Source organism: Pseudopipra pipra, chromosome 5 (genome assembly GCF_036250125.1).
Source record: "Pseudopipra pipra isolate bDixPip1 chromosome 5, bDixPip1.hap1, whole genome shotgun sequence".
NCBI classification, from domain to species: domain Eukaryota; kingdom Metazoa; phylum Chordata; class Aves; order Passeriformes; family Pipridae; genus Pseudopipra; species Pseudopipra pipra.
In genome coordinates this window covers 15,936,838-15,961,994 of record NC_087553.1, presented here as the reverse complement: position 1 = coordinate 15,961,994, position 25,157 = coordinate 15,936,838, and the positions used below count along the sequence as shown (strand labels likewise).

Below are 25,157 nucleotides of genomic sequence, written 5' to 3'. Positions count from 1 at the left end.
AAATAATAAACACAATAGTTAACAGTTGCTTCAGTAAATTATTCTTCCCACTCCAGTGGTTCGCTGTCCAATTTTCATATGAAGACTTTTTATATTACAGGACTAAGATTTAGGGAATAAAAGCAATAGCCTTCTGTCCGCTATCAAGAAAGTAACCTTTACCACTGGACAAAATGCACACTTAGCATTCAGATAAGGCAATATAACTAGAAAAGAAAAAAAACTTATCCCAGCCAAACCTTACCTCAACCAAAACTGGCTGGTATTCATGAAGAAATTAGCTTGTATCTTCTACTTCTGGATCTAGTAGTTTAAATAAGGCTATCTCCTGTGGACTTTTTAAGATAAAATAGTATGGCAAGATGACCATTTTTTCATTTTATAATACACATTTTCTTGGGCATCTCCTTGTGTCTGGCACAATTTTAAGTTTAAATTCTAAATGTAACAACTGAGCATATGTGATTTACATCATCACGTCCTGCTTATAAGACTAATGGATACTTCAAGTTTATCTATCTAAAGCTTTTTAGTTCAGGTCAGTATTGAAGTTCTGGAATGGAGATGTCTCACCAGCCATGCTTTGCTTTGCATCACAGAGTTGTCTTGGAGTATATGAATGTAAGTCTTTTCACATGAAACAGAATTGTAAGATGCACTTCAGCAACTAAAGGGCATTCAGTTAATAGGACCACATTAGTGCTAGTCCAAAATTGAATTCCAAAATATTACATAGGTAAGGTAGGTCTTTTGTAAATGCTGTGTCTCTGAGCCTTGAGCTAAAAGATTTGAATTCCCTTTGCAAGTCAAGAAACATTCAAGTATGGTGGAACAGGCAAGGCAGGTAGTTCTACATACTAGGCAGTACATCTAAAAAGAACTACAGTTGAAATCTTATCTTCTTCCATTAATTTAATTTCACACAGTGAGAAGGCTCCCCTATTCAGCGGAGTCTAAACCCCATTTTCTGAAGGAGGGACCCTTACCTAGAGTTTGGAAAAATTAGTTAGGCATACAATGTCAAAACAGGTTCCAAAGAGAGCACAAACATCCAGCCTTGCTTCAAAACACGAACTCACAGAGATACAAGTTCAGTCTCTAGTAGACCCAAGAGAGAGTTCATTTCCACACATTCTCCTCAGAAGAGTGCTGGGACTGCCTGGCTCTGAGACAGCAGTAGGAAGGGACTGCAGAGAACATGAGGCCACTGGAGGCCAAAGAGAGGGTAATCTCAGATTCTGCTCCCAAATCAATCTCTGTTTCTTCCACCATGTGCTCTTTTAATATTGCAAATGCATAAACCAAATCAAGAAACCTCTGGAATCTTCAATTTAAGTAGGGTGGATTCAGTAAAACTAATATGAAGAAATCTGGGGATCTAGAAACTCAACTGCAACCCACTAAGTCTTACCCTAGATTCTTAGTTAAAGCTCTATTCCATAAGGAGGTGCTTCTCACAGCAGAAATTTCCATCATTTAGCAAACAAAAACATATTCAAGTTTGGAGTTGAAATTGTTAATGAATTTTCTTGATAAGATCCTGATGGTTGGAGGCTATGTAAATTCTGACTGGGAATAACAGTCATTAAAAAAAACCACAAACAAACAAAAACAAAACCCAAAAAATACAAAAACCCAACCAACCAACCAAACAAACGAAAAACAACTGCAGAGATTATAGCTAACAACTGGAAAACTTACCTGGCCATGTGATGAATTCTTCATAATTTAAGTCTTTAAATCAGGGAAAGTAAAGTGAAAGATATGCTGTAACAGAAAGAAATGTAACAGTTTGACATGATGGGCAGGCAGCACATCCTGCTCATGACACCAGTGTTATGCTTTTGTGACAGAAACAGCAACACAGACATGGTGTAGACCTCAAGCAACCAAACTCTTCTGTGTGTATCCTGACTTATTACATGAACTGGGTCTGGTAAGGCTAAATATTGTCATGGCTGCCTGGTGCACAGGGCCGAGCAGGCAGAGAGTAACCAGCTCCCAGACAAAAACCATCACCATCATAAAGATCCCTCCACTTTTCTGTTAGAGACACCACAGAACCCTCCAGAGCAAAAAATTTCTTTAAAGCAAACGAGTTCCAAGTACTGTGTTTGCCAAGGGCTGGTATGCCATTTCTCTCGTGTCAGGAAGCTCATATAATGCCAAGAACAATTCTGTGGTAATGAGACAGTATTAGTCAGGCTCTTTGGGAGAGCCAGAGGAGACAACGCCTGTGCTTGATGGGCTCCTGGACAATTTGCTACCACCTAGAAATATCAGTACTTATTAAACAGTACTTATTTAAAGGAATTAAGTAGGAGCTGTGATTGCGGATTTCCTGTAGCTTGATTTTTTTTTAATTGTGTTTTCTTGTTAACTCTGTTATTTTGTCTCCATGAAGAAGGCAGGACATTCTGTTTAATGGGGAAAATAGTGGGTTTGGAACAGAGTTAATCACAGTGGGGAAAAAAAAAAACAGAAAAATTAGTAGGAAAAATTGCATAAATGGAGAGGGAAGCATTACTCGCCATGGTCCGTCAGTGCTGATTTCAAATACTAATTTGTTTACTGTGTTTCCAAAGAGAAGAAGTAGAAACTAAACAAAATTCTTGTATGCAACTCCTTCCAGATAGGAACTAACTAACAAGTAGTACAGTAACTTTTCCTCTCTCTGTTTTGAGAGAAGTCTTTTCTGCAACATCCTGCCCATCTGCAGAAGAATACCAAGAATAAATCAGATACAATCAAAACAGGTTTAATGTGTACAGTCAATTGAAATTGGAGGCAACTGTAAATGGTTCTGGTCTGTTAAACCACACTTGGAAAAGGAGTAGCTGCAGCTTAAGTGGTATTTCCTTAAACTGAATATATGCTTAGCCAGTGAAGGAATTTAAAGAATCCAAGTTGTTTATGCTTAGGATGATCATCCAGCTAACTACCTGATCATTTTTTTGCTTTGAAGCACCACTTTAATTCAGTGCACAAGAGATCATGCCGAGCAGCTCACAAAATTCACAGGTCACATTCCCGCTAAAGAAATCTGGACCTAAACTCAGGATTGCAGGGACCACACCTTGTATCTTTCCTACCTAAGATGTCATAGCATTATATACACCCTTCATAAACTCAGAATACATCTTTCATTGACTTAGCAGTACTTGTGAGTAACCAGCACTTCAGCAAATTAGATAGAGTGCACCAAAACAGATAGGTCCTTACAAGCACACACACAACTGGAAATACATTAAAGATTAAAGATTTGATCAGCAAAGAGAACAGTAGGTGGACAAAACAACCCAAAAAACCAAAATCAAACAAAAAAAAACCAAGAAAAAAAAATCCAGCAATACTTATTTAATTATGCTTTTATTTTACATGATACAAATTTCTTTTCTTTTTAAGTACTCAACATGAATTAAAGTGCTTAATTTTTACAATCTCCACCCCCCCTTAGGACCAAATATACATATATTACATAAAATATGTACAATATCTTCATTTTTTTACATTCATATACTTATTGACCATAAAAATTACAAATTTGCACAACTTACAATGGCATTTAAATTTCACCTTTTTAATATTATTCACTTTCTGGCAAAACCAAAACAAATTTACACCTCTTCCAAATATTAATATTTTTTTTAAAAAGGGGCTTTTGCAATTAAAATCAGACATGTTTCCATAATGAAGGGAAATTAACATGTAGAGCCTATAATTCTGATGTCAAACATTACAACTGATCCAGCTCCTGCTAAAATTAATGTATTGATCTGCTGTGAGGGCTGAAGAACAGAAAATTTACTGATAGAAAAAACAAAATTTCTATTGCCAACTGTTTCCTATATGCAATAAAATTTGGCTTCTTAAACATACTAGGGCACATACATGCAAAAATGCTTTGATACAGTTCCCCCTTTTCTGAATGTTTCCACCATAAATAGTTAATGAATCTACGAAGATGAACTATAAACAGAAATAGGCTGGTGTTATGCAGTGGTTGCAAACATGTTTTATTCAAAGAAATCTGCTCGGGGATTTTAATAGAGAAAAAAACATGTTCTACATTCATTTGTGCTAGGAAGAGGAAGGAGGGAAACAAAATGCCATAGTTAAGACTGGGAAGAAATTTAATTACGAGGTTTCAAAGGAAGCTGATTGAATGCCTTACTGGAATTTGCATGTTTGTGGGGGGGGTTTTGTTTGCTTTTTTTAGGCTGAAATAGTAAACATGCCACAACAGCAGATCTACTTCTGTCGATTTTTTCTTCTGAAAGGAACACTCAACACAGTCAATACACATTCTCTTTTGAATGCAGCACAGTGTATTTTTTGATTGTAAAATACTGCTTGGAAACAAGTCATCTGAATAATAGTCTCAAATATAAATACACATATATACATATACACACATACATATACATATGTGTATATACACACACATGTAACCATTAAGTTAATGTTATGTTCTGTTAAAGGAAAAGGATTTAGGAAACAATCTGACTAGCAGATTAAAACTTCTATCCAAGGAACATACTTCGCTACAGTCCCACAGGTCAGAACCAGCTAGGTAAATTCCTCACACCAATAGGGCCACAGACTAGAGGAAAAAAAACACCATTAAACTCCATGTATTTCATTTCAGATTTCAAATAACAGCACACCACAGACTAAGAATGAGGCCCATTTCACCAATGGATTTATCTCAGGGATAGTCAATTCTGCCACAAAATTATTTTTCTCCAATCATTTACTTTTGGATATAGATTTCCAGCTGTTTACATACACCTTTACATCAATTACCTCTAACTGAAACTCATCTGAAGTCCACCTGACCACTGTGACTCCAGATGAGACATAGTAAGTCAGTAGCTACCAAACTGGTGAAAGTTTGATCTTCCACAAGTGTCTTTATATATGTAAGGCAGATTCTAAGTGAATTTAAATCACTGAAGGTAGAACAGCTCCAGCAGGTCTATGCTGGTTTATACCAGCTAAAGATCTCTAAACAGATTTATGGAGAAAGCCCCTTTGTTATTGCTTAGAATTATTTCTATTCTTTCCTGAAATCCTTTACTTCAGTATAAGGAACCACTACTCCCTGTTAATTTTTATTTAATTTTGTCTTGAAATGAAAAGCTGACCATTTTTTATACTAGCTATGAACCAAAACAACCTGTCAAATGGTTCCACATCTTTCACACTTGATTATTTTTTTTATATATGTATATATATTTTTTTTCCTTCTGACTCCACTTGGAAATCTTTAGAGCATATTTCTATAATCTCACCTAAATTTTACTTAGGTGGTAGTGTATTTATTCTACATTTAATCAGTGCCTTGTCTTCATCCATAATTTGAAAACACAAAGAATAAAACCCCTCTTTTCTAGGATAGGGATTTAGAATCTTTGAGGAGATTTATAAAGCACTTTGAGATAGTTTTGCATAAAAAAGGTGCCACTATATATTTACATGCAATTAAAGTGGTTTAATATTCTACTCCAAATAGAAGAGGATGTTTTGTATTCTCAATATCTATTTTGCACATATAAGTTAAATATGTTCTGGAATAAACAAAACTACTCAGAGTAAAGGGATTTGAAAGTACTAGATGATCTAGGTTTTATAGCAGCTCTTCAACCAAGCAGGAGTACCTGATACCCAAAAAGAATTTTTAGAGGGTTTGGACAAATAGCGCAGACGTGCACATGTCGTGATACACTATTTTCCCGTGATGAGGTGATGGGGGGAATAAGTAATTTCAAAAAATATATTACTATGCTCAAAAAAATACTAATGATAAAATTAAGCCATTGTTCTGGTTGAACACAGACAAAAATCACACAAAATAACTTTTGATCTGCTTTAAATCGCACAGAAGACTGATCACTTTTAAAGTGAGAAACAAGCATTTCTTGAACACAAGAATTGCAAAGCTTAAGTAATTCAGCAGAGCCATTCACATACATTCATGTATTATGAATGAATGCTCAGTTACAGTTTATTCCTTACACACAGAACTTTATGCCAAGAAATTTAATGCCTTTTTTCTTTTCCTTTAAGAATTTAACAGTAGAAGTGGGAACAGTTTCTACCTTGTTAGAATGATGGGTTTAATTTGACTGCTTTGGCCATAACACTTAAGCCACAGCAGTTACGACCTTGAATTTATTCCTCTGCGGTCATAATTTACAATTTAAAGTTTTGGATGCTGTAGGAGGGCTTGTCTGTGGAGAATGAAGAAAACAGGGTGGTTAAATTTAAAGCAATTTCTCCATCTTCTGATGCCCTTTAATATTTGTAGTACATATTTTTCCTACAAAATGCACACAGAAACACATATTTGAGTGCCAAAGCATTCTGACTCAGAAGAGAACAATTCTGACCAAGCAACTGATTATGAGAACATGAAACAGGTCTCACTAGGGTAAATAAAATACTCTGTGCTATATAAATTTTAATGGCTGAGAGCAAACATGAGGCTAACATCCAAATAAATAACTCCCAATAACTTCATTTCAAATAGTTTATGCCCAAACACAGGGCTTCATCTGGGAGATGTTGCAACCATTCAAGCAGCTTCAGCTACTCAATACCACTATAACAATAAGGCAGCACAGAAACTGCTGCTTCCAATCATTTTCCTAATAATTTAGCTGGAATAGGGCTTCCTACTTGACTTAGAATTCAGTTTGCAGGAGCTTAGAAAACAGAATATACTACACAGCACCAGTCTGTGCAGGATGTTGGTCTGCTGGAGGATAAGAAGGCTCTTCCAGGACCTGGAAAGGCTGGATCAATGGGTCAAGCCATCTGTATGAGATTCAACAAGGCAAAGTGCCAGGATCTGCATTTGGGTCACAACAACCCCAGGCAGCACTACAGGCTTGGGGAAGAGTGGCTGGAAAGCTGCCCAGTGGAAAAGGCCCTGAGATGCTGGTGAACAGCCGCTGAACATGAGCCAGCAGTGTGCCCATGTGGGCAAGAAGGCCAATGGCATCCTGGCCTGTATCAGCAATAATGTGTCCAGCAGGACCAGGGCAGTGACTGCCCCCCTGTACTTGGCACCTTGAATCCTGTGATCGGTTTTGGGCCCCTCACAACGAGAAAGACATTGAGGTGCTGGAGTGTGTCCAGAGAAGGGCAACAGAGCTGGGGAAGGGTCTGGAGCAAAAGTCTGATAACGAGTGACTGAAGGAAGGGGGGGTGTTTAGTCTGGAGAAAAGGAGGTTCACAGAGACCTTTATTGCTTTCTACAACTACCTAAAAGGAGACTACACTGAGGTGGGGGTTGGTCTCTTCTCCCACATAACAAGCAACAGGACAAGAGGAAATGGCATGTTGCACCAGGGGAGGTTAAATTTGCTATCAGGAAATATTTCTTCACCAAGTGAGTGGTCAAGCATTGGAACAGGCTGCCCAGTGAAGGAGTTAAGTCACCATCCCAGTAGGTATTTAAAAGACATGTGGCACTTAGGGACATGATTAGTGATGGACTTGGCAGTGCTGGGTAATTGCTGGATTCAATGATCCTAGAGGTCTTTTCCAACCAAACCAATTCTATGATTACAGTCATCCCCTCATATTATTTTCAGTATAGCTCAGTCCATCTTATCTGGGAACTCTTCTAAGGCAACTTCTTCCCTTACACTCTACAACTTGACCATGGGAAACCGTTTTTTATAAACTGACATGTGGTAAGACAGCTCTCCATATCCCACAATTGCACTGGAGGCTCTTGTAGAAGATACCCAGTTTGGGGAGATGATCATGAAGGAAAGATAGCCACTGAGAGCTCTTGCTTACCTGAATGTCCCCCCATCCCTTGCCAAGGTATGCACAAGGTGACATGTATTAGCTAGGGATACCTTGGCAAAGACCCGTTGGTACTCACCAACATGAATCAAAACAGGCTTGAGCTGCCTATTAATAAAGGTAAACACAGCTGACAGTAGAAGTAACTTAAAATCTCTTAGAGAATTACAGAAGAGCTTGTACATCAGATAAAAGTAACACTAGGGTATCATGCAGAATAATCTGGACACACGGAGCACCCAAGGAAGAATTCAGAACTGACATGCACAAAAGTCAGCTGCAGAGTTAGTACTCTACAATACCACGTCCTGATCATTACTAACACTGGTGTAAAGCTTTGAAATTTAAAGGCTATGGTAGATTTTGGATTTGTGTAGGTGAGAGCAAAATCCATCCTACTAACATTAAGTTGCATGACATTCTTCTTGTGAAGGAACAATGGACAGTGCATGCTCATGTACCCTTGGTGCTAAAAATTTAACAATCCTTTGTTAAATGCAAAACAAGTTGGGGTTTTTTTCCCTATAATGTTGCAGAAACAGTAAAGTGGGAACGGGAGTTCAGTGAATAACTAGTTTGGCAAACTCGTTATAAAAAAGCAAAAATTTAAATCTGCCCTCATGTTACTAATAAAACTGGACTTGAACCTGAGCTCTTCAGCTTGGCAGAATTTAAAATACAGATTGCAGACATATTGAGAAGACTCTTGAATGGTCTTATGACAAGTTGATTGTAGAAGTTACATATTTCCCCTCCTTTAACGGTTCAGAAAAGGAAAGACAGAAATTATTTTAATTGTCTACTTGATAGTCAATCACTACTTCTGAGTTTTTCATATTTCATCCAAGGATGATTACAGCAAAAATTTTGGGGAGGTCATTTGCCTCTATGTATAAAAACTCTAACAGGAATGAAAGTTCATAAGGAACTTAATATTGTAAAGCTAACAAGTCCTTATTCACAGACAAAGAAAACAAATAATGTTAGTTAACACAACTTGAGATTTGCAAGCTCAGACTTCATACTGAACTTTTATAAAGCAGGCTCCACCTTACAACAATAATCCTTGAAGACTGCTGTCATAAATAAGTATTAGAGGATCTAATCTTCTGCAAAAATTAAAAAACTTAAGTTCAAAATGTTCTTTTGTTTCGATAACCATAATAGCAAAAACACACGTTCCCAGCAGGTTATTAGAATCTGTTGCTTTTCTCAAACCACATATTGCATTTGAGTAACAAACTACTGCACTCTTAAAAGCTACCAGTGATAGGACACCGAAGAAAAGCGACTACTCGTTTAAAACACAACTGGAACTCATATGTCCATTGCATGCCACTTACATCACTGCTATTTTTTTGATGCATAAAAATATCAAGATCATTAAGTGTCAGCTATTAAAACAAGTCACTGAACAGTATTTTTTCAATTTAGGACTGTGTTTAATTTCAAATAGAAAACATGCTTTTTTAAAATAAATTATTCACTAAGAGGAACCCAGAATCATGAAATCAAAGCACAAATCAAGTATTGTACATTTTTAATACTGTACATATATTATATATAGTTTTCTCATATTTTAGGCATTTATTTCTAGATTGAAAATCATTAGATTTTTTTTCCTTGAGAAACTGAAACCTTAAAAGCCAATATACCAGTGAAAGAAATTTGCATTATTTTAAGTAAAAAGAGACAAGTGAATACAACATATGTACAGATCTGTGGAAATCAATCTATAAACTACGTACATTAAACCAAACTGTCCCTGCATGTTTAAGTACAGATCTATTTTGGCAATGTGGAGGTATATCTTTTATCCTGTTGCAAGTCCTAACATGTAAGTAGGAAGCTTAAAATATTTGCATTCTTAATGAAAGTAGCAAATGTTAACTGAAGAGCAACTGGATTCTCAAAAAAAAATAATTGCATTATGACAAACAAGTAGTACAGTAAAGTTAGTAAGTATTTTTAATAGCATTCACATTTTTTTAAAAAGTCTCTTAAATGAACCTGTACATCTCTTTTATTGACAGAACATAAATATAAGAAAAAGATCCCTAAAAAGACCAGAATTTTTCCCAAACATAAAGTGCCAAGATGTGTATGGTAGTAAGAAGTTTCTTTTTCTTTTTTTTTTTTTTCTTTTTTCTTGATTGAGCAAAGAGGTTAACACAAAGGTTAACCACAATTTCAACTGAAATCTTTTAAAAATGCCATGTGTTCTCAAGCTTCAGCATTCAGATCTTTTAGAAGATTCAGGCTGCTCTTCTAAATTCACTTGCAGTTCATTTTGACATTCTGGTGTCTCACCTTTGACAGCTAAATGGATAACTTTTAGCCATTTCTGTTTCAGTTCCTCATTGTCAGCAGCAAAGCTGTGCACAGATTTAGACTGGGTCAGTTTGAAGCTGTGTGGGAGGTCAGCACTTCTTGGAGTGTCATCCACTGTATAGCCCAGAAGGGGAATTGTAGCCAGAGCTTTAACATCCTAAGAAGAAGAAGTTTTTGGTTAAGAACAGACAACTAATCTGCCCACTACCTCTCATTTACTATACAGGCTGGTGAAAACACTTGGATCCATCCTGCATTCCCAAGCTATTTGACTTCTCTTCCTCAGATGTCAGTGACAATAATTCCTAAAACCTTTTCCATTTTCTCTGCACGTACCTGTGGAGCACCATACATGTAGAGCACAAGAGCTTCCTGTTTAGGTATAACACACCAAGCTTTCTGCCAGGGCTTCGACTTTTCCATGTACTGAAGAAAGCTACATATGACACTGTTTCCAGAGACTTCTGCGGATTCAATCTGGGAGATAGCACAAAGCATAAAAAGGAACAAAAACTTTCCTTAAATAAAGATTAAAAATATACAGGCCAGAAAAGCAGAAATTTATCATCATTCATATAAAATCTCGGATAGCATCTGCAAAAGAGCTTCAGGAAATACCCAAGAAAGACCATGAAGGACTGGATTTATGGGAGGATATATATATTAAACACATACAATCACAACATGTATTCCCTTAACATGTGTAATCTATTCCTTTTTTCATCAGCAATTTTGGATTATAGACTTCTAGATCTCTCTAAAATTCATTTTGCCACCACAACTAGCCTTTCTCTGTATCTGAGTATCTACAACGTCTGATTTCCAAAATAACATCATGTTAGGCATTGAAGTGCCACTAATTATCCAACATGACAACCAATCTATTTTGACAGTCAAAATATTATGACAGGATCAGATCCAAACACTTTTCTAAGAATAACATAAGCATGCAGGCACTAATGCTAGAGAAAAGAAGGCACTCTGAAGACAGAGTGACATGCTACTCAGGTTAAATAGTGAACCTGAGACAATTATAAAGTACACAGTGACTATGTGTTAAAATCTCCTTGCATTGACTTTTTTCCCCTCTCAGCGGTACTGTCTAAATGCTGCAACATGGTACCAACCACTCTGTTGCCAAGAGATCCAGCTTGCAGACAAACATTTCTGAGATGCTCTGTATCTCCTTCAACTGCCTTAAAAAAGCCATCATCCCAAGAAACAGCAGTATCTCGACTCTAAGGGAAGCCAGTGGAGTTCTGCGCTCCTTACTCTGTCTTGCTGAAGAGAGTATAGTCAATCCATGTTGGCTTGACTACACTTAAGAACTGTATATGGAATTATAATCTGTATTTTAATTTTGCCTTCTTTTCTTATTGGCATTTAGCTCTAGGGTCAATTATTCTTTACTAATTCCCAATAAAAATATATGTCTTGACAAAGTTAGGATGCTCTTTCTCTAGTGTATGACAGGAATTTTGAAAGGGCCTATCAAGGGGCATTTAAGAAATGTGGAGGTTAATTACAATTCTAAAATGCCTTGTTCTCCCCCAATCATAAGAGAAACATGGTTCTTTATTGTCTGCTCGAGACCTTGAATTTTTAGATGTCAAAAGCTGAGAGCAGCTCGACAACTTAAAGGTACATTGTATATACTGATCAAAACTATCTTACTCCTCAGACTCTGAAGAGCAAAATTCTCCCCCATTCTCCTCTTTTCCATCCCCAGTTCTTTCAGTCTGGGTGTATGTTTTTCAAGAATCACTGCAGTACCTGTGGGGCTTGTTCCTGTGAAAGCTTAAATGCAGAAGAAGAAAACTGAAGATTTATAAGGAAAGGTATTGTCTCATCACAGGAGCTGATGCAACCGAAATAAGCAAACGACCTCTATGGTCTGTAATTCCCCCTTAAAAAAAGTTGTAAGAAACAAAGCAGTATTGCAAAGGTGAATGCTGAAGGCCAAAATCTATTGGACAGGATGAGTTTGATCTACATGGTTTTTATTTCTCAAACAAAAAATAAGCCCTGCAAGAATGCTACCATTTTTCACCTACTGATGAGCCAAAATCATAGCATCCATACATATATAGTATTTTTCAATGACATACCTCCAAGATGCCTTTCTTCTTCTTTTCTTCACTGTCTGTACAACCAATTATAACATGATAGCAGTCCTTGCAGACTTTGTTCAATTTATTGCCATCATATTCAAGATGTGCCTTGTAATCAGAACATTTCCAGCAAACCACCTTAGAAACAAAAAAGATAACATACGTATAAAATTTAAGTATTTATGAAGCTTTATGAAAATATAATTTAATTAAAATTAGTATTATTCTACTTTGTACATTTTTAGTTATATTGAACAAGATAGATAATGCCTTTATAACATGTCAAAAATAACTTAACTGAAAATAATGATTTTCCAAATTTTTGCCATTACTTCTTAACTAGAAGTGCTTTTTACTATTTACTTGGTACAAGTTTTGTAGTTTGCATAAAATCACATTAGGCTTTCAATTACATCTGTAGATTAAAATTGGATATAGAATCAGAATATAGCACAAGTCATGCTGCAGGAAGAAAATCCTATAGTTTCTTTAGACGCCAATGTGAAAAGGTAGATTTATTATATGGTGTTCTATCAGAAATGAGGTTCTGTGAATGAATGAAACCTACAATTGAGATGCCCTTTTAATGATTAAAAAAATATGATAAAATCAGAAATGACTAGTTGTTTAACCTGCTAATAAATATTAACAGGTTAAAATTTATATATATATAATTTATACTTTTGGCATTGATAAGGCAATATCACACTGATTTTTTCCCGATTTTTCTTTTCACTACAGATATAAAGGAAATGCAAGAGGGATTTGAGAGAAGTTCTTTCATGAGAAATATTTTTCCACAGAATTCTTTTTTCAGGTGAAAAAAGAAGCTCTGAATAAAAAATATGAGTGTGGTTATTTCAAGAAAGAAAGGTAGGCAAATGGACTTGAATCAGTCAGACACATGAAGAGAATTTTATTGTGGGCCAGGGCTTTGCAGCACTAATCTAGATCAGTACCTTCAGCTAGTAGCTCTAGAGAATACTAGTGAAGTATTCCCCATTAGTCACTGCTGGAAAGCCATTGCTGACCCAAATTAACTCCCATGAAAAAATGTTTTAAAATTAAAGTGCAAGGAGATGTGATAGAATGGCAGTAGAGAGAAGCAGTTAGGAGTCGAAACAAAAGGGGAAATAAAAAGGAAGGGTGCAGTTTTAAGATTAATGGAGTTTTAAAACAGAATGACTGGGGGAAAAAAAACTCAGAATCAATAATTCGGAGCTTCTATAAAAGTCTCAAGTGTCCTGCAAAGCATAAAAGCAGCGTTATGAATGCAGTAAGTCTTCATACCACATAAAAACATTAGAAAGAAATCATGCAAATATTAAACCTGGGCTTGTACCACCCTCTGGTGGAGAAAGGCATAGCTGCTGGATGCCAAGACAAGGAAGTTTGTTTCCTCTTCTTTTGTTAACTTCTGAAAATTCTCAAGTCATACCACTATTTGGATATGTTACTGTAACATCCTACACGGAAAGCAGCAGCAATACTCTTTCCCCATCCTAACATTCTTGCCTTCCCTGATGCACATGTTCACACAGTTACACAGGGAACCCAGCTGGGAACAGCTCCAAGTTAACTCAATGAATAACTGCAGGGTTTCATGGTCTTCTTGCAAAGAGGAGAGAGGATGTAGCAGAATGGAAAGAGGAGGCAGACAGTGCTGCCAGAAATAATGCTGGATTATGCCAGCTTAATATGATCTTGAAACTTCATATTAGTGGAGGCCACTCAAAACTAGCAATACAGTATGTCCAGGGACTTGGGGCATTTTACACAAACATGCATCTTCCACTGCTCCAAATTACTTCCAAATTTACCATGCCAGCTAAAGCAGACAGAGGGTCCTTTGTGCTAATGCAGAGCTGCTTCTTTCAGCTACAAGTGCAGCAACAAACTGCACAGCAATGGAACAGGCTGCCCAGACAAGGTGGGGATGCCCCATCCCTGGAAGGTTGGATGGGGTTCTGAGCAACCTCGTCTAGTAGAAGGTGTCCCTGCCCATAACAGAGAGGTTGGAACTAGATGATTTTTAAGGTCCCTCCCAACCCAAGCTATTCTATGATAGCAAGGAGTCACGGGAAGTCAAGTAGATGCTTAGAGACATTCCCAAGCCTGCTGACCAGCTACAGGTACTAGGGCTTTGCACTCACATGTCCACATGCTCGGCAGTGGTGCCTTCTCCTTGTCAGGGCATTAAATGGCTCCTTGCACTTCATGCACATGGTCACCTCGTTGTCCCGTATCCACCTCGGTGCTCTCTTCCCAAGCTCGGCGTTCTGAAGCAGAGGCAGGAGGAGGATGAGAGAATAAAAAAAAAAAAAGCTAGTAAAAAGTTGCAGAGTACTTGAAATAGAGAAAATAATTACTCTCTTCCTCTGGAAAGGAAATGGTAAAACATAGCTCAAGATGCATTTTGAAATCTATAAAAGAAACAACAAAGGACCCAGTCAAAAATCACGATGCATCACTGAAAGGGTGCTCTGTTACGAGTTTCAAGAGAAAGAGGCTTGTTTATAGGATTCAGCATTATGAAGAAAAACAATTACCAACAAGATGACTACTCTGTAATTACTCTGCTATAAGAACAATGAGCTTGAAAACAAAGTTTCTGCCAAACTTTTTCCACTTACTAAAGAACAAAACGGGTACTAAGAAGGTTACAAAGGAATAACAGCAACTTACAGAAACCTCAACAGGCATGTCTTCATATTCTTTAGCAATAGCGTTTCTGAAAGTTTCATTCCTCTGCTGAAAAACTTCAATAGTACTCTGAAGTGCCTAAGGAAACAGTGGAGAAATTCCTCAAACATGTTAAATTAAAAACAGACTCAGCATTCTGACCAGTTCTCGATCAGCAGAGGGAAGGTACAGACAGAAAATATGAATATTACTTTTTTGATTGCTTCAGTGAAAAAGTGGTTAGAAAATAAAGAAGGTAGATGAATTTACCTTTATCCATTCTTCTTTATCTTGTTCAGAACTAAAAGAAATATTTTGATACATTAGTCCAAGACTGGTTCAGGAAACATTTCACTATCAACAACTTCTTGCAAAAGCCAAGTAATTCTGAAGTAATTCTCAAGAATTTAAATTTAAACAATATTAATTTTTAACTGACAAACTTTAAAAAAACAAACCAAACTAGAAAGCAAAACCATGACCTTAGGCTTCACAAATTTGCAACCACTAAGAAGTGAATTCAAGTAATAAGTTAAATGTCAATGCATTTAAAAGTAGCAATAGTATTTTCATTGTTGGACTTTTGTAATGATTATTATTTTTTAAATCAGGATAGAGAGGAAAAGAGGACAATGCACAGCTTAGGTGTGTCTTTCTCCTCACATTTCATCACTTATAAGTTCACATACTAATACACATTTCTCCTGTGTACGTCTTAAATCCCACTCCCTTCCCAAAGTGATTTCCTTCATGCTTCTTTGTTGTTGTTGTTCTCAACAGTGACAGGAATTGCATCCAATTAAACTAAAGGAATATTGTTTTAATATTGTAAACCAAACAGCAGAAATGTCCCTTTTATGCATCAGAGCAGATACAGATGACTTAACAGTAGTACAGATGAGATAAAAAGACAAGTCAAAGATAAGAGAGGAAGCATATCCAACTCTAATCTTGTATGACAGCTTTGCCTTTAAATATATCAGCAGAACTTTGACATTCAAATCTTTGGAAAGGCATCTTATATCACAAGTAATAATACTGTTAGAAACTACTGGCTAGTGCTAGTAAGAAAAAGTTTATCTGCAAACATTGTGTTAGAAACATGAGAACTAACACTTCAAAAGTGCCCTCCTCCTTAGATACTGTTTGAAAACAGTAATTTAACATGTAATCCAATAGTAGTCTGAAAAGTAAATAGAAGGCTACTAATAAAAAATACCCTGAGAGTAAACTAAATATGCAATATTGTTAATACAAGCTCATGAATTAAGGACATTAAGATATAGCACACATACAATACTCATACATTAATAAAGATTATTCTAATATATATGAGTAAGACCTTGTTTGGTACTTATTCCTTCATAATTTTGTACAGACTTAATGCCTTCCAATAATGATCATAAAGCAAAAGATTAAAATGTGGGCTTCTCACACCCAAAACAAACTAGTGCAATAAACTTTCAATTACTGCTAATAGAGGTAAGTTAACAAAATACACTTTCTTCACTGTATAGTTTTTCTTCCTATTAAAACAAGCTTTACAAACAGTGCAGCAAGATGCCATCTTTCACCACTGAAATGGGTATATGGCATAACAACTTGCAAAATACTTAGCAAGATATCATACAGCAATTTACAGCGGATGCGATTGGTAGGCATAAACGTGTCCCAGAAGTCTTATAGACCTTAGTGGAAAGTTTTTTTCCTGTCATTTTTCAAAGTTTCTATTTAATTTCAAATTCAGTGCTAGTGTAGGTAAATATCTACATTAATATGTATCTGTTATCTTCGCATATTCACTGCTGTAACTCTCATTAATTTTTAAAAGGGTTTTATTTCATAAAGGACAGTCGCTTGCAAGCTCATGGGCTAGCAAGCCATGGTTTGTCCCCAAATACATGGTGCCAACACAGAACTGTATCCACCATGGACATTTTCTTGCTTATTTAACCTTCACCCCTCTGCAATGAAATCCTGACTGCTAGGAATAGGATCTTGAAGCAGGTCCAAAAGGAGAGGTAGAGCACCCGACTTTATTTGAAGTGGGGCACTCTAGACAGAAAAGATTTAGTCTAGGCAATGCAAAAAGGTAATGGGAAGGTAATTCAGCAAGAGCAGGATACAAGCACATCTTTGTAGATGCATCTCCTAATCAGAGAGATCCTTGGACTGACAATTTATGATTATTTTGCAGGCTATTTTCAAAACAGTGATATTTTAATGACATCCGCTGCATCTTTCCCCAAATCTATTAGTCCACTCTTTTGTGTGTACATATTTAATCCTCAAAAAAACTAGCTAAAACAACTGCTTACCTGGCCTGCAACTCCAGTGTTCGTTCTTTTCCAGACACTTGAAAAGTATGTGGATATTCTTCATTATGAGTTTCTATAATTTTCATACCATCTATGCCAACTCTGGTTCGAACTGAGAACTTTGATCCTACCAGGCTGAATTTGGGAACGCAGTAGAGCAACATATTGTTAAACTGGGGGGAAAAAAAAAAAACCACACAGTTTTTCATTTAAAAAAACACAGATAAAGCCACAGTTTGGACACTGAGAGCTGGACAGTATTGCAAAGCTAGACTTGGTGGATGAGGAAGCAGGCTCCTTCCTGATCAATTGATGCATAAGAGCTTTGGTCTTCTCATGTAAGACAACTACTTTTTTCTTATTTGTTTAGAAGTAAGATTAAAGGACAGCTTCAGTGACTGTAAGAATAATTGCTCTGTATATGCAGCAGTCTTCATAGCATTTATTATCAAACTATACTCAGACTAGATATTATATATAAATGTAAAGCTTTTCTAAACAAAAACCCCATTCTTATGCCCCAATGTTGCAAAACCTACTCTAAACTGCAGAATAAGAACTCTTTTCTTCAGTGTATACATTTATATTTATCCAGTTGGTTTTGTAGAAATTGTAACTATTATTATTTGAGGACATTTTTTGTCTTTTATCCAAGATAGAAGAACATTTCTTAGAGTTTTTATTCCCTGAAACCCTCCATATCACAGGGAAAAAAAAAAAAGAAGTACATGAGAAAAACAAAGATATATTCCTTTATTAAAAACTAGAACTTTAATAATGTTTAAATGTCTAAAGCCCCAGCCTGGAAGCACAGTTATTAAATCATATCTACAGTATTTAATTTTCTCACATTTTTCCTCTCACATTTTTCTCAAAATTAATTATTAAAAAGAAAAACTCACTTCAGTTAAATCCTATGTCATAGAATTCCTGTCTAGCCTATTGCCTAGTCTGTATCGCAGACATAGCACATTTGAACTTGTCATCTCTCATATGAAGAGAACATTATTTTAATAGCTGTCTAGCTCCATTTGAGGTCTTACTATTCAATGATTTCTCCTTTTGTTTGAAGCACAGTCAAGCAGGAGTTGTGCCTCGACGACTCATTAATAGGCTTTATTAACCAGAAAACAGGCAATGCCAGAGGCCCATAAGCAAAAATGCATCAGCAATTTTTAATGCATGGAAAGCAATTAACTACATCAAACCTTTTCCAAGGGAATTGTAAGGGAGTATGGCTGCAGCTTGTGAGTTCCAAGACAGGACACAGGCACCTGTCGAGAGGATGACCTGCCATGCTAACAAGCTCCCAGAGGACCATGAGCATTACTGGAACCTCAACACACAATCCATCAGGACTAAAATCCTAAGCTTTTACACTTCAATTTAATGAGAATGTCAAAGTTCTAATGCTCTAGGAGCCACATTTATAATCAACAGCCACTTAAATGTTTTTCTGGAGGGACTTGGGAGATACCAGGAGAACATCATGGAGCTGCCAGGACAGCACGTGCCAAGAAGTCAGAAATAAATGAAGCCCACTGAGCATAAGCCTGTTCAGCATGGAGTCACCCTGAGATAACATTCTAAATATGGCTATGAACTGGCAAATGAGAGCTCTGAAACTGCAGGGACTGCAGCGGGCACAGGAAAAGGAGTCTGGCAAGTGATTCATTTTAACCTCCGTGAACATTCACAGGCTGGATCCAGTGCAACACCAATCTCCCAGCACTGGAGCAAGGCAAGGTACCTCTGCAGCCATGGAGTGTACTCAGATGAGCTTGTGTCACTTGTGTCACTGTCACTTGTGTCACTGTCACTTGTGTCACTGTCAGTGACAGTGACCACCATCACCTGAGTCTGTCTCCCAGCTTGATGGGCACAGCCCAACAGTCACCCCATGACCCCGGGCACCAGAGGCCATGTGCTCTGCAGAGCAGCACACCCACCCTAGACATCAACTAGAGAGGCCTTCCCTTTCTCTTTAGTAGTTCTTTCAAGTCTAGAAAGGTATACAGCCACTCCTGCAAACACAGGCCACTGTACTTACTAGGAAAAGATACCGTTCTTGAGCAGACGTATTGCGAGCAGCGAGTTTAAGGATCTGGCCTTCTTTTATCAGTTCATTTGAAGGGTTCACAATGTCTTCCTCTTCTCCCAGCATCTCATATATCTCTAGCAACTTCTTTAGATTCTCCTATACAGTGAAAATACAGCTATAAAACTTACTAATTGAAAGCACAGATCTTTAAGCATGTTTAAATTAAATGATAGGCGCTTGCACAAGTTTGGAGAACGTTACCTCTGAAAAACAAATATACCTGGTATGCAGGGTCTGACTGATTAACTTAGTTGATAAAGTCAGACATACTTTTAGATATGTTATATCCTTGGCAAGTTAAAAAATGCAGTTATACATAGACTCTGCATTATTTCTTCCCAAAACTTCTCACATATTAATGAAGTACCTACCGTGCCCACCCAATAGGTCAGAGAAACAGTAGCTACTCTTTACAAACATTATCCTTACACCGATAGAAATAGACAAAACAAAGTTAAGAGTTCAGTGCAATATCAGTTATTTGAGCCAGGGGAGGAACTAAGTGTCCCACTTTCCACTTCAGGGAATTAAGTGCAATGCCAGATTTTGCCTATCATTCTCAGGAGCTGTATAAATACATTAAGTTGGAGCAATCACTTTGATCCAGGAAAACAATTTTTGCCATTTTAGGGAAGATTTGCAATTCACACTTCCTAGCTTCACCAAATACTCAAATACAATATATTGAAAAGTGAACAGGAAAACAAGGATCATTTACCATCTTTCTAATTGCACTATTCGAGTGACTTGCTGCAGTGGATATAATTTCCAGGGATTCTAGACAGAAGAAAAGGAAAAAGTATCACCAAAAAGCTGCATTTTTATATATTTATATATTACATGGGAAACAAAAAAAGGAGTCATTCTACAAAAATATTTGTCATTTTTATGTAAATTACAAAGTACAATAAATTTCTTTAGTTTTCCTTAAAAAGAAAACAAGGTAAAGTGGACAGCATAATAAAGTAAACTACCAAATAGATATTATAATCTGTAAAGACCAGAAGAGAATTATTGCAGATTACTTTAGTGCTTCAGCACTTAGTCACATTTTTTTGTGACACGAACAGTCATGGTCTCTCCCTTCTTTTCTCAAAGCAGTTCAGAATGTCAAACTGTATTTTTCATTGAAACAGCTCATTTTACAAGTGTTTACTGTAAGGGTACTAACAATGAAATATAGCAAAAAAATATCTGGCAAGTAATTTTGAACAACCCACGGAAATATCTTGAGCTGTTCTAGAAATTTAAAAGTGGACTGTTCTTCTTCCCTGAAGAAGCTTAAAAATACAGTGAGGCTAACTTCACTTTTTTATAAATAACAGGTATACATTCCAAATGTGCATAAAGCAAATCAAAATGCCAACAAAACAAAACAAAACAAAAGCCGCCACCTCAAGCCCTGATCATCTGCAGAGCAAACAAATCAAAACCTGTGTGTTACTCCAAAACTAAGGCAAAACTTCCATGCTCCAGGAGGAGAATACTAAAGGCTTTATGTTTTTTACATTAATTTCAATTCAGACAGACTTTTTTCAAAGAATCCTATGACTCCCCTGAAGAAATTCTATTATTCTTTTCACAGTTACTTCTTCACTTTCCTGAAGGAAGACATCTTTAGTTTACAGTATCCTCTTACTAATATCTTATTACAGCTCTTTTAATGGCCTGAAGATATTTACTTTCAGCATCTTTCCAGTCTAGAGAATCCTGAGGCAATTTCCTTAGGTAGTCCTTTAGAAGCATCTCGTAGCGTGGAATGCGTTGTACTGGTTCTAGCATGTGATGTTGCAATGTCAAATTTCCACACACTTTTTCCTTCTAAAAAATTGTAAACATATTTCAATGTAGCAGGCAAAAAATGTTATTACGATATAGTAAAATAAAAGTTATGATTGATGAAACATAATGTATTTTGAAATATGCGTGACAGACCTACTGAAAGAAAATAGAACTACTTTACCAAAGCAAATAATTAGAAAGTCTTTCCTAAAAATAACTTGCAAAACTTCTCTAAGTATCCACCAGTAAGTATACAATACATAAATAAAAGTCTTACTAAAAAAAAATCTCCTAAACTCCTAAACATTTTAAATGAGGTTTGTAATAACACAAACAAGAGAATTACTTCTGAATTAATAAGAAGAGTTCATGGCCAAATATTAGAAACAATCACTTAATTGGGCTACAAAGTTATATTTTACCTATCTGAGGAGGGAATGCTTTCTTTGAGTTTCATTTATAGTGCAAACTCCCTCAGCGGTGCTTTAAGATGTAAATTCATTTCCATAATCTTTGATACAATTAGATTAGGGAAAAAAAGATTACATTAAAATACACATAGTTTCCTTCCCTGGCTTACAATCACGAGACCCCATAGAGCAGTAAAATTTAAGTAGATATGCTTTATCCTATTTCTAACTGCTCAGTGTGCAGTAGAACACACACCTGCCAATTCACAGAGACACCCACAGGGAGCACTAGAGGGTATGAAACGAACCTCTGACAAGGTCGATGCATTGCTGGACTCTCAAGCTTTCTTAACCTTTTGTGGTTCAGCATCAGTGTGAACCAACACAATATTATGGATTCAGAGCAAGGATCCACAGTTGCACTGATAGGTCACTTATCCTGAAACATTATTTACTTTTGGTATCTACAATAAAATGCAGCATTTTTTAGTCTTCGCACCTTTATACTTTGCTCCTCTATTTTGCAGGAGAAAAGTCTGGATTTTTGTGGGTGGATTGTGCACACGTGAAGGAAGAAGGAGAAGAAACAGAAGGCAGCATGAAGTTGACAAAAACAACAACCCTTAATTCTAGGGGATTTGGTATTTAATTTTCTCTTTAATCCTTTTTTCATCCACAAACCTATGTATTTTTATAAATGCTTGTATTACTTGGAGATTTACATTATTCTTCCCATTACCTGAATGTCTTGAATAATGAATTTGAATTGAGGTGACCGTTCAGTCCACGTTTTCACCAATTCCATTGCGTTATCAAAATTCTTCACATACTCTCCATACATCTTGAGGAAAGGAGCTAACTTTTGCAGAATATCTCCAATTCTAGGGGTGGTAGTCCTGCAAAGTAAGAGGGTGGAATCTCAGAGCAAACAGGAAAGAAAAAAAGTCACACAAGGTTATAAAAAGTTTCAAGCCTTTAATAGAGAATCCTTCTGTTTGGGATCACCTCACATGGAGTTCCAAAGTAACCATTAAAACTGACCTGAATTCATAGGAAGACTGTTTGTATCATCTTTGATGATGTATAAGCACTATAGGTCATGTAGAGCACTAGAGAAACAAAAGCTAGATATAATGAAAAACTTATGTTTATAAAACATAGCCTAATTTATTTTATTTGCAGTTTCTTAAAAGTACATTATCTTTCTTTGATTTTAACCTCTAAAATATCTAGCCTGTGGTTTTGTTTGAGGACTAAATCCATGCTGTACAGCTTCCCTTCTGTGCCTTATATAAACATATATATTTACAATTTTAAAAAAGTATTATTTCTCTAAGATAACATATGAAGTAGAGAGAATCCCTTGGATTCTAGTCTTTTGTGAGAATTTTCCCACATTTTTCCCAATTCATGATGGCATCTTCAAATAAAACAGAATAGTAAAGCAACTGATGCAGAAGCTGAGAGAAGCTCCACTCTCAATGCACACAAAGAATGTGGAGCAGCACACATACATCTCCGAGGGCTAAAATAGGAAGCACATTTCATGTCTCATTTTCAAGGACAGACTCGGAAACTCAGTATCTCTGGATTTCTCAATGTTGTTATTGTGGTCCAAAGTGAAACAATCCACATTATTTCTACAGTCTACTCCAACCAACCACTTCTCCAAGAAAAAAAGTGTGCAGAAGAGAGAAGTTACTTGAACAGTGGATATTGCAGGACTGTCAAAAACTGGTCCAGCTCCAGCTGCCTCTGAGAGGGCAGAAAGTACCTACGCAACATCTGGCAGAGGTCTGTCCTTCTGCTGAGCCTGGCAATTAGGGGACAAGACAGGCTGAAGTCACCAAGGCTCTGAAGTCACCAAGGCTCTCCACCCTCACTTAGCTTCACACCTTTGTTCAACCACTCCACATGGAAGCACACAGATACACTTTCAAAGGCAAGGTGGCAATTTAAAACAACCACCCTTTGATCCTCCTTTGATTCACTGAACCATTTCTCTGGGTTGTCAATTTATGGCAATATAGCAATGTAACTTTTCACTGAAAATAAAATACAAATCATGCCAATTCCAACAGAACTGAAAGAAATGTAAATTTATTTCCGAAGGTCAAAAGAAAAAGAAAAAAAACACAAAAAAACATAGACCTTACTAATCAAGGTTTGTAGCATCTCATTTCAAAACTGGCTGCAAGAAAACTATGGAAAACTCTCTAAAATCCACCACAGCAAAGGTGCCTACAGAACAACTGCTTCTTCTTCCAACATACAAATTAACAGACATCCAACAAAACTGAAAGTTGCAGTTTCAAAAGCAAAACAAATCGTATGAGTAGGTGGTGTCTAATTGACACAGACTCCAAAATTTTGTGTTGAAAGAGTGAAATAATTTCTTCACCACCACCATTACCTCAAGAGGCTATCATGCTGTGTCCTTACATTCTTCCCAAGTATCTGGTTTTGGTCATCCTTGGGTACAAAAGACACAAGGTATTTTATCCAGTTATTTTGTCTGATAGTCTAGTGAAGGGTACCTCTGCCCTCAGCAGTAGGGTTGGTTCCAAACCAAACCATTCTATGATTCTATGATGTGGGATCACTGTTATGCTCTGTTAAACTCTTTTTATGGGAAATATATTGCTACAAGGCTGTTTCCAGTGTTTTCAAGGCATATGTTGTAAAAGAGACTCAGCTCCAGCTGTTGCTCAACCCATTCAAAATGCAACTACCAAAGAATTTCATTTTTACCCGATAAGCTTAGATTCACACTGCCTTTTCTTCCAAGAAAGAATCTGCTTCTGATCTGCTTTCCCAGTTGCAAACCTACATATTTTTACTGTAAGTTTTCAAAACAAATCACAACTCAAGGGAAGTGTCAGAAATTTTTATCCAGCTATTTTTGTTGGAAACTAAAGAATAATAGAAGCGCATAAACCTACCCATAGAACTTACTTAATTTTCTCTGTCTAACGAGAGGAACTGCCAAGAAAAGACTCTGTATTTGGCAGAAGCTTTTGTGCCAGACAATTTCAGACCGGTGATGGGGAGAGAAAGTTATCCCAGATTTTTCTTTCAGCAATGATCCGAAAGAGTTCTCTTCAACTGCACCCTTTTTTCTAATGCCTCCCAAAAGCATGTTTCAAGGACATTTAAACAGGCATCTAAGGTACAGCCAAAGGTTGTTTTCAAGCAATGTGGTAAAGATAATATCCTTGTGATGAGATTTATTAGCTTTGCACCAATAGTCAAAGCTTATCTGCAAAAGCATTTTTCACCCTTTGAAGTGATATGATTATACAAATAATATTAGTGAGCAATGTAGCATTTTGCAAATATGTAAAGTAGTGCAACCCATCTTCTGTGCTCCATAAAGTGTCTACAGCAAAATTTGAAGTCTGCATCATGAATTTAATTTCAAATATATACAGCACTGGTATAATGTAGTGTAAGCTGTTTTTCAAACAGCTAAACTCCAGTGCTCTGTTAACATGCACTCTGTTAAAATCCAGGCATTTGTATTTCCTATCAGATTTTTTCAATTGATTAAAAGTAAAGGTTTGGCTTACCTCACATAGTCACTCTGCAACATAAGCTGTAA

At 36.6% G+C, this 25,157-nt stretch overlaps 1 protein-coding gene across 7 annotated transcripts in view; it reads right to left on the bottom strand.

Moving 5' to 3' along the window:
* Positions 1-3,350: 3,350 nt before the first annotated feature.
* FGD4 (FYVE, RhoGEF and PH domain containing 4) overlaps positions 3,351-25,157 on the bottom strand; it is a 111,635-nt gene continuing 89,828 nt past the window's right edge. For 5 of the 7 annotated variants that reach the window (XM_064654670.1, XM_064654674.1, XM_064654673.1 and 2 more), the window contains 11 exons: positions 22,296-22,452; positions 21,047-21,185; positions 20,083-20,141; positions 19,314-19,460; positions 17,264-17,436; positions 15,216-15,246; positions 14,949-15,044; positions 14,417-14,542; positions 12,261-12,401; positions 10,489-10,629; positions 3,351-10,309 (listed from right to left, as the gene is read on the bottom strand). In XM_064654670.1, coding sequence (XP_064510740.1) covers positions 10,052-10,309; positions 10,489-10,629; positions 12,261-12,401; positions 14,417-14,542; positions 14,949-15,044; positions 15,216-15,246; positions 17,264-17,436; positions 19,314-19,460; positions 20,083-20,141; positions 21,047-21,185; positions 22,296-22,452 — 1,468 coding nt within the window. In that variant the 3' untranslated portion in view covers positions 3,351-10,051. Of the gene's footprint in view, positions 10,310-10,488; positions 10,630-12,260; positions 12,402-14,416; positions 14,543-14,948; positions 15,045-15,215; positions 15,247-17,263; positions 17,437-19,313; positions 19,461-20,082; positions 20,142-21,046; positions 21,186-22,295; positions 22,475-25,157 lie in introns of all 7 variants that reach the window. The other 2 variants (XM_064654677.1, XM_064654676.1) reach the window with 2 other exon arrangements.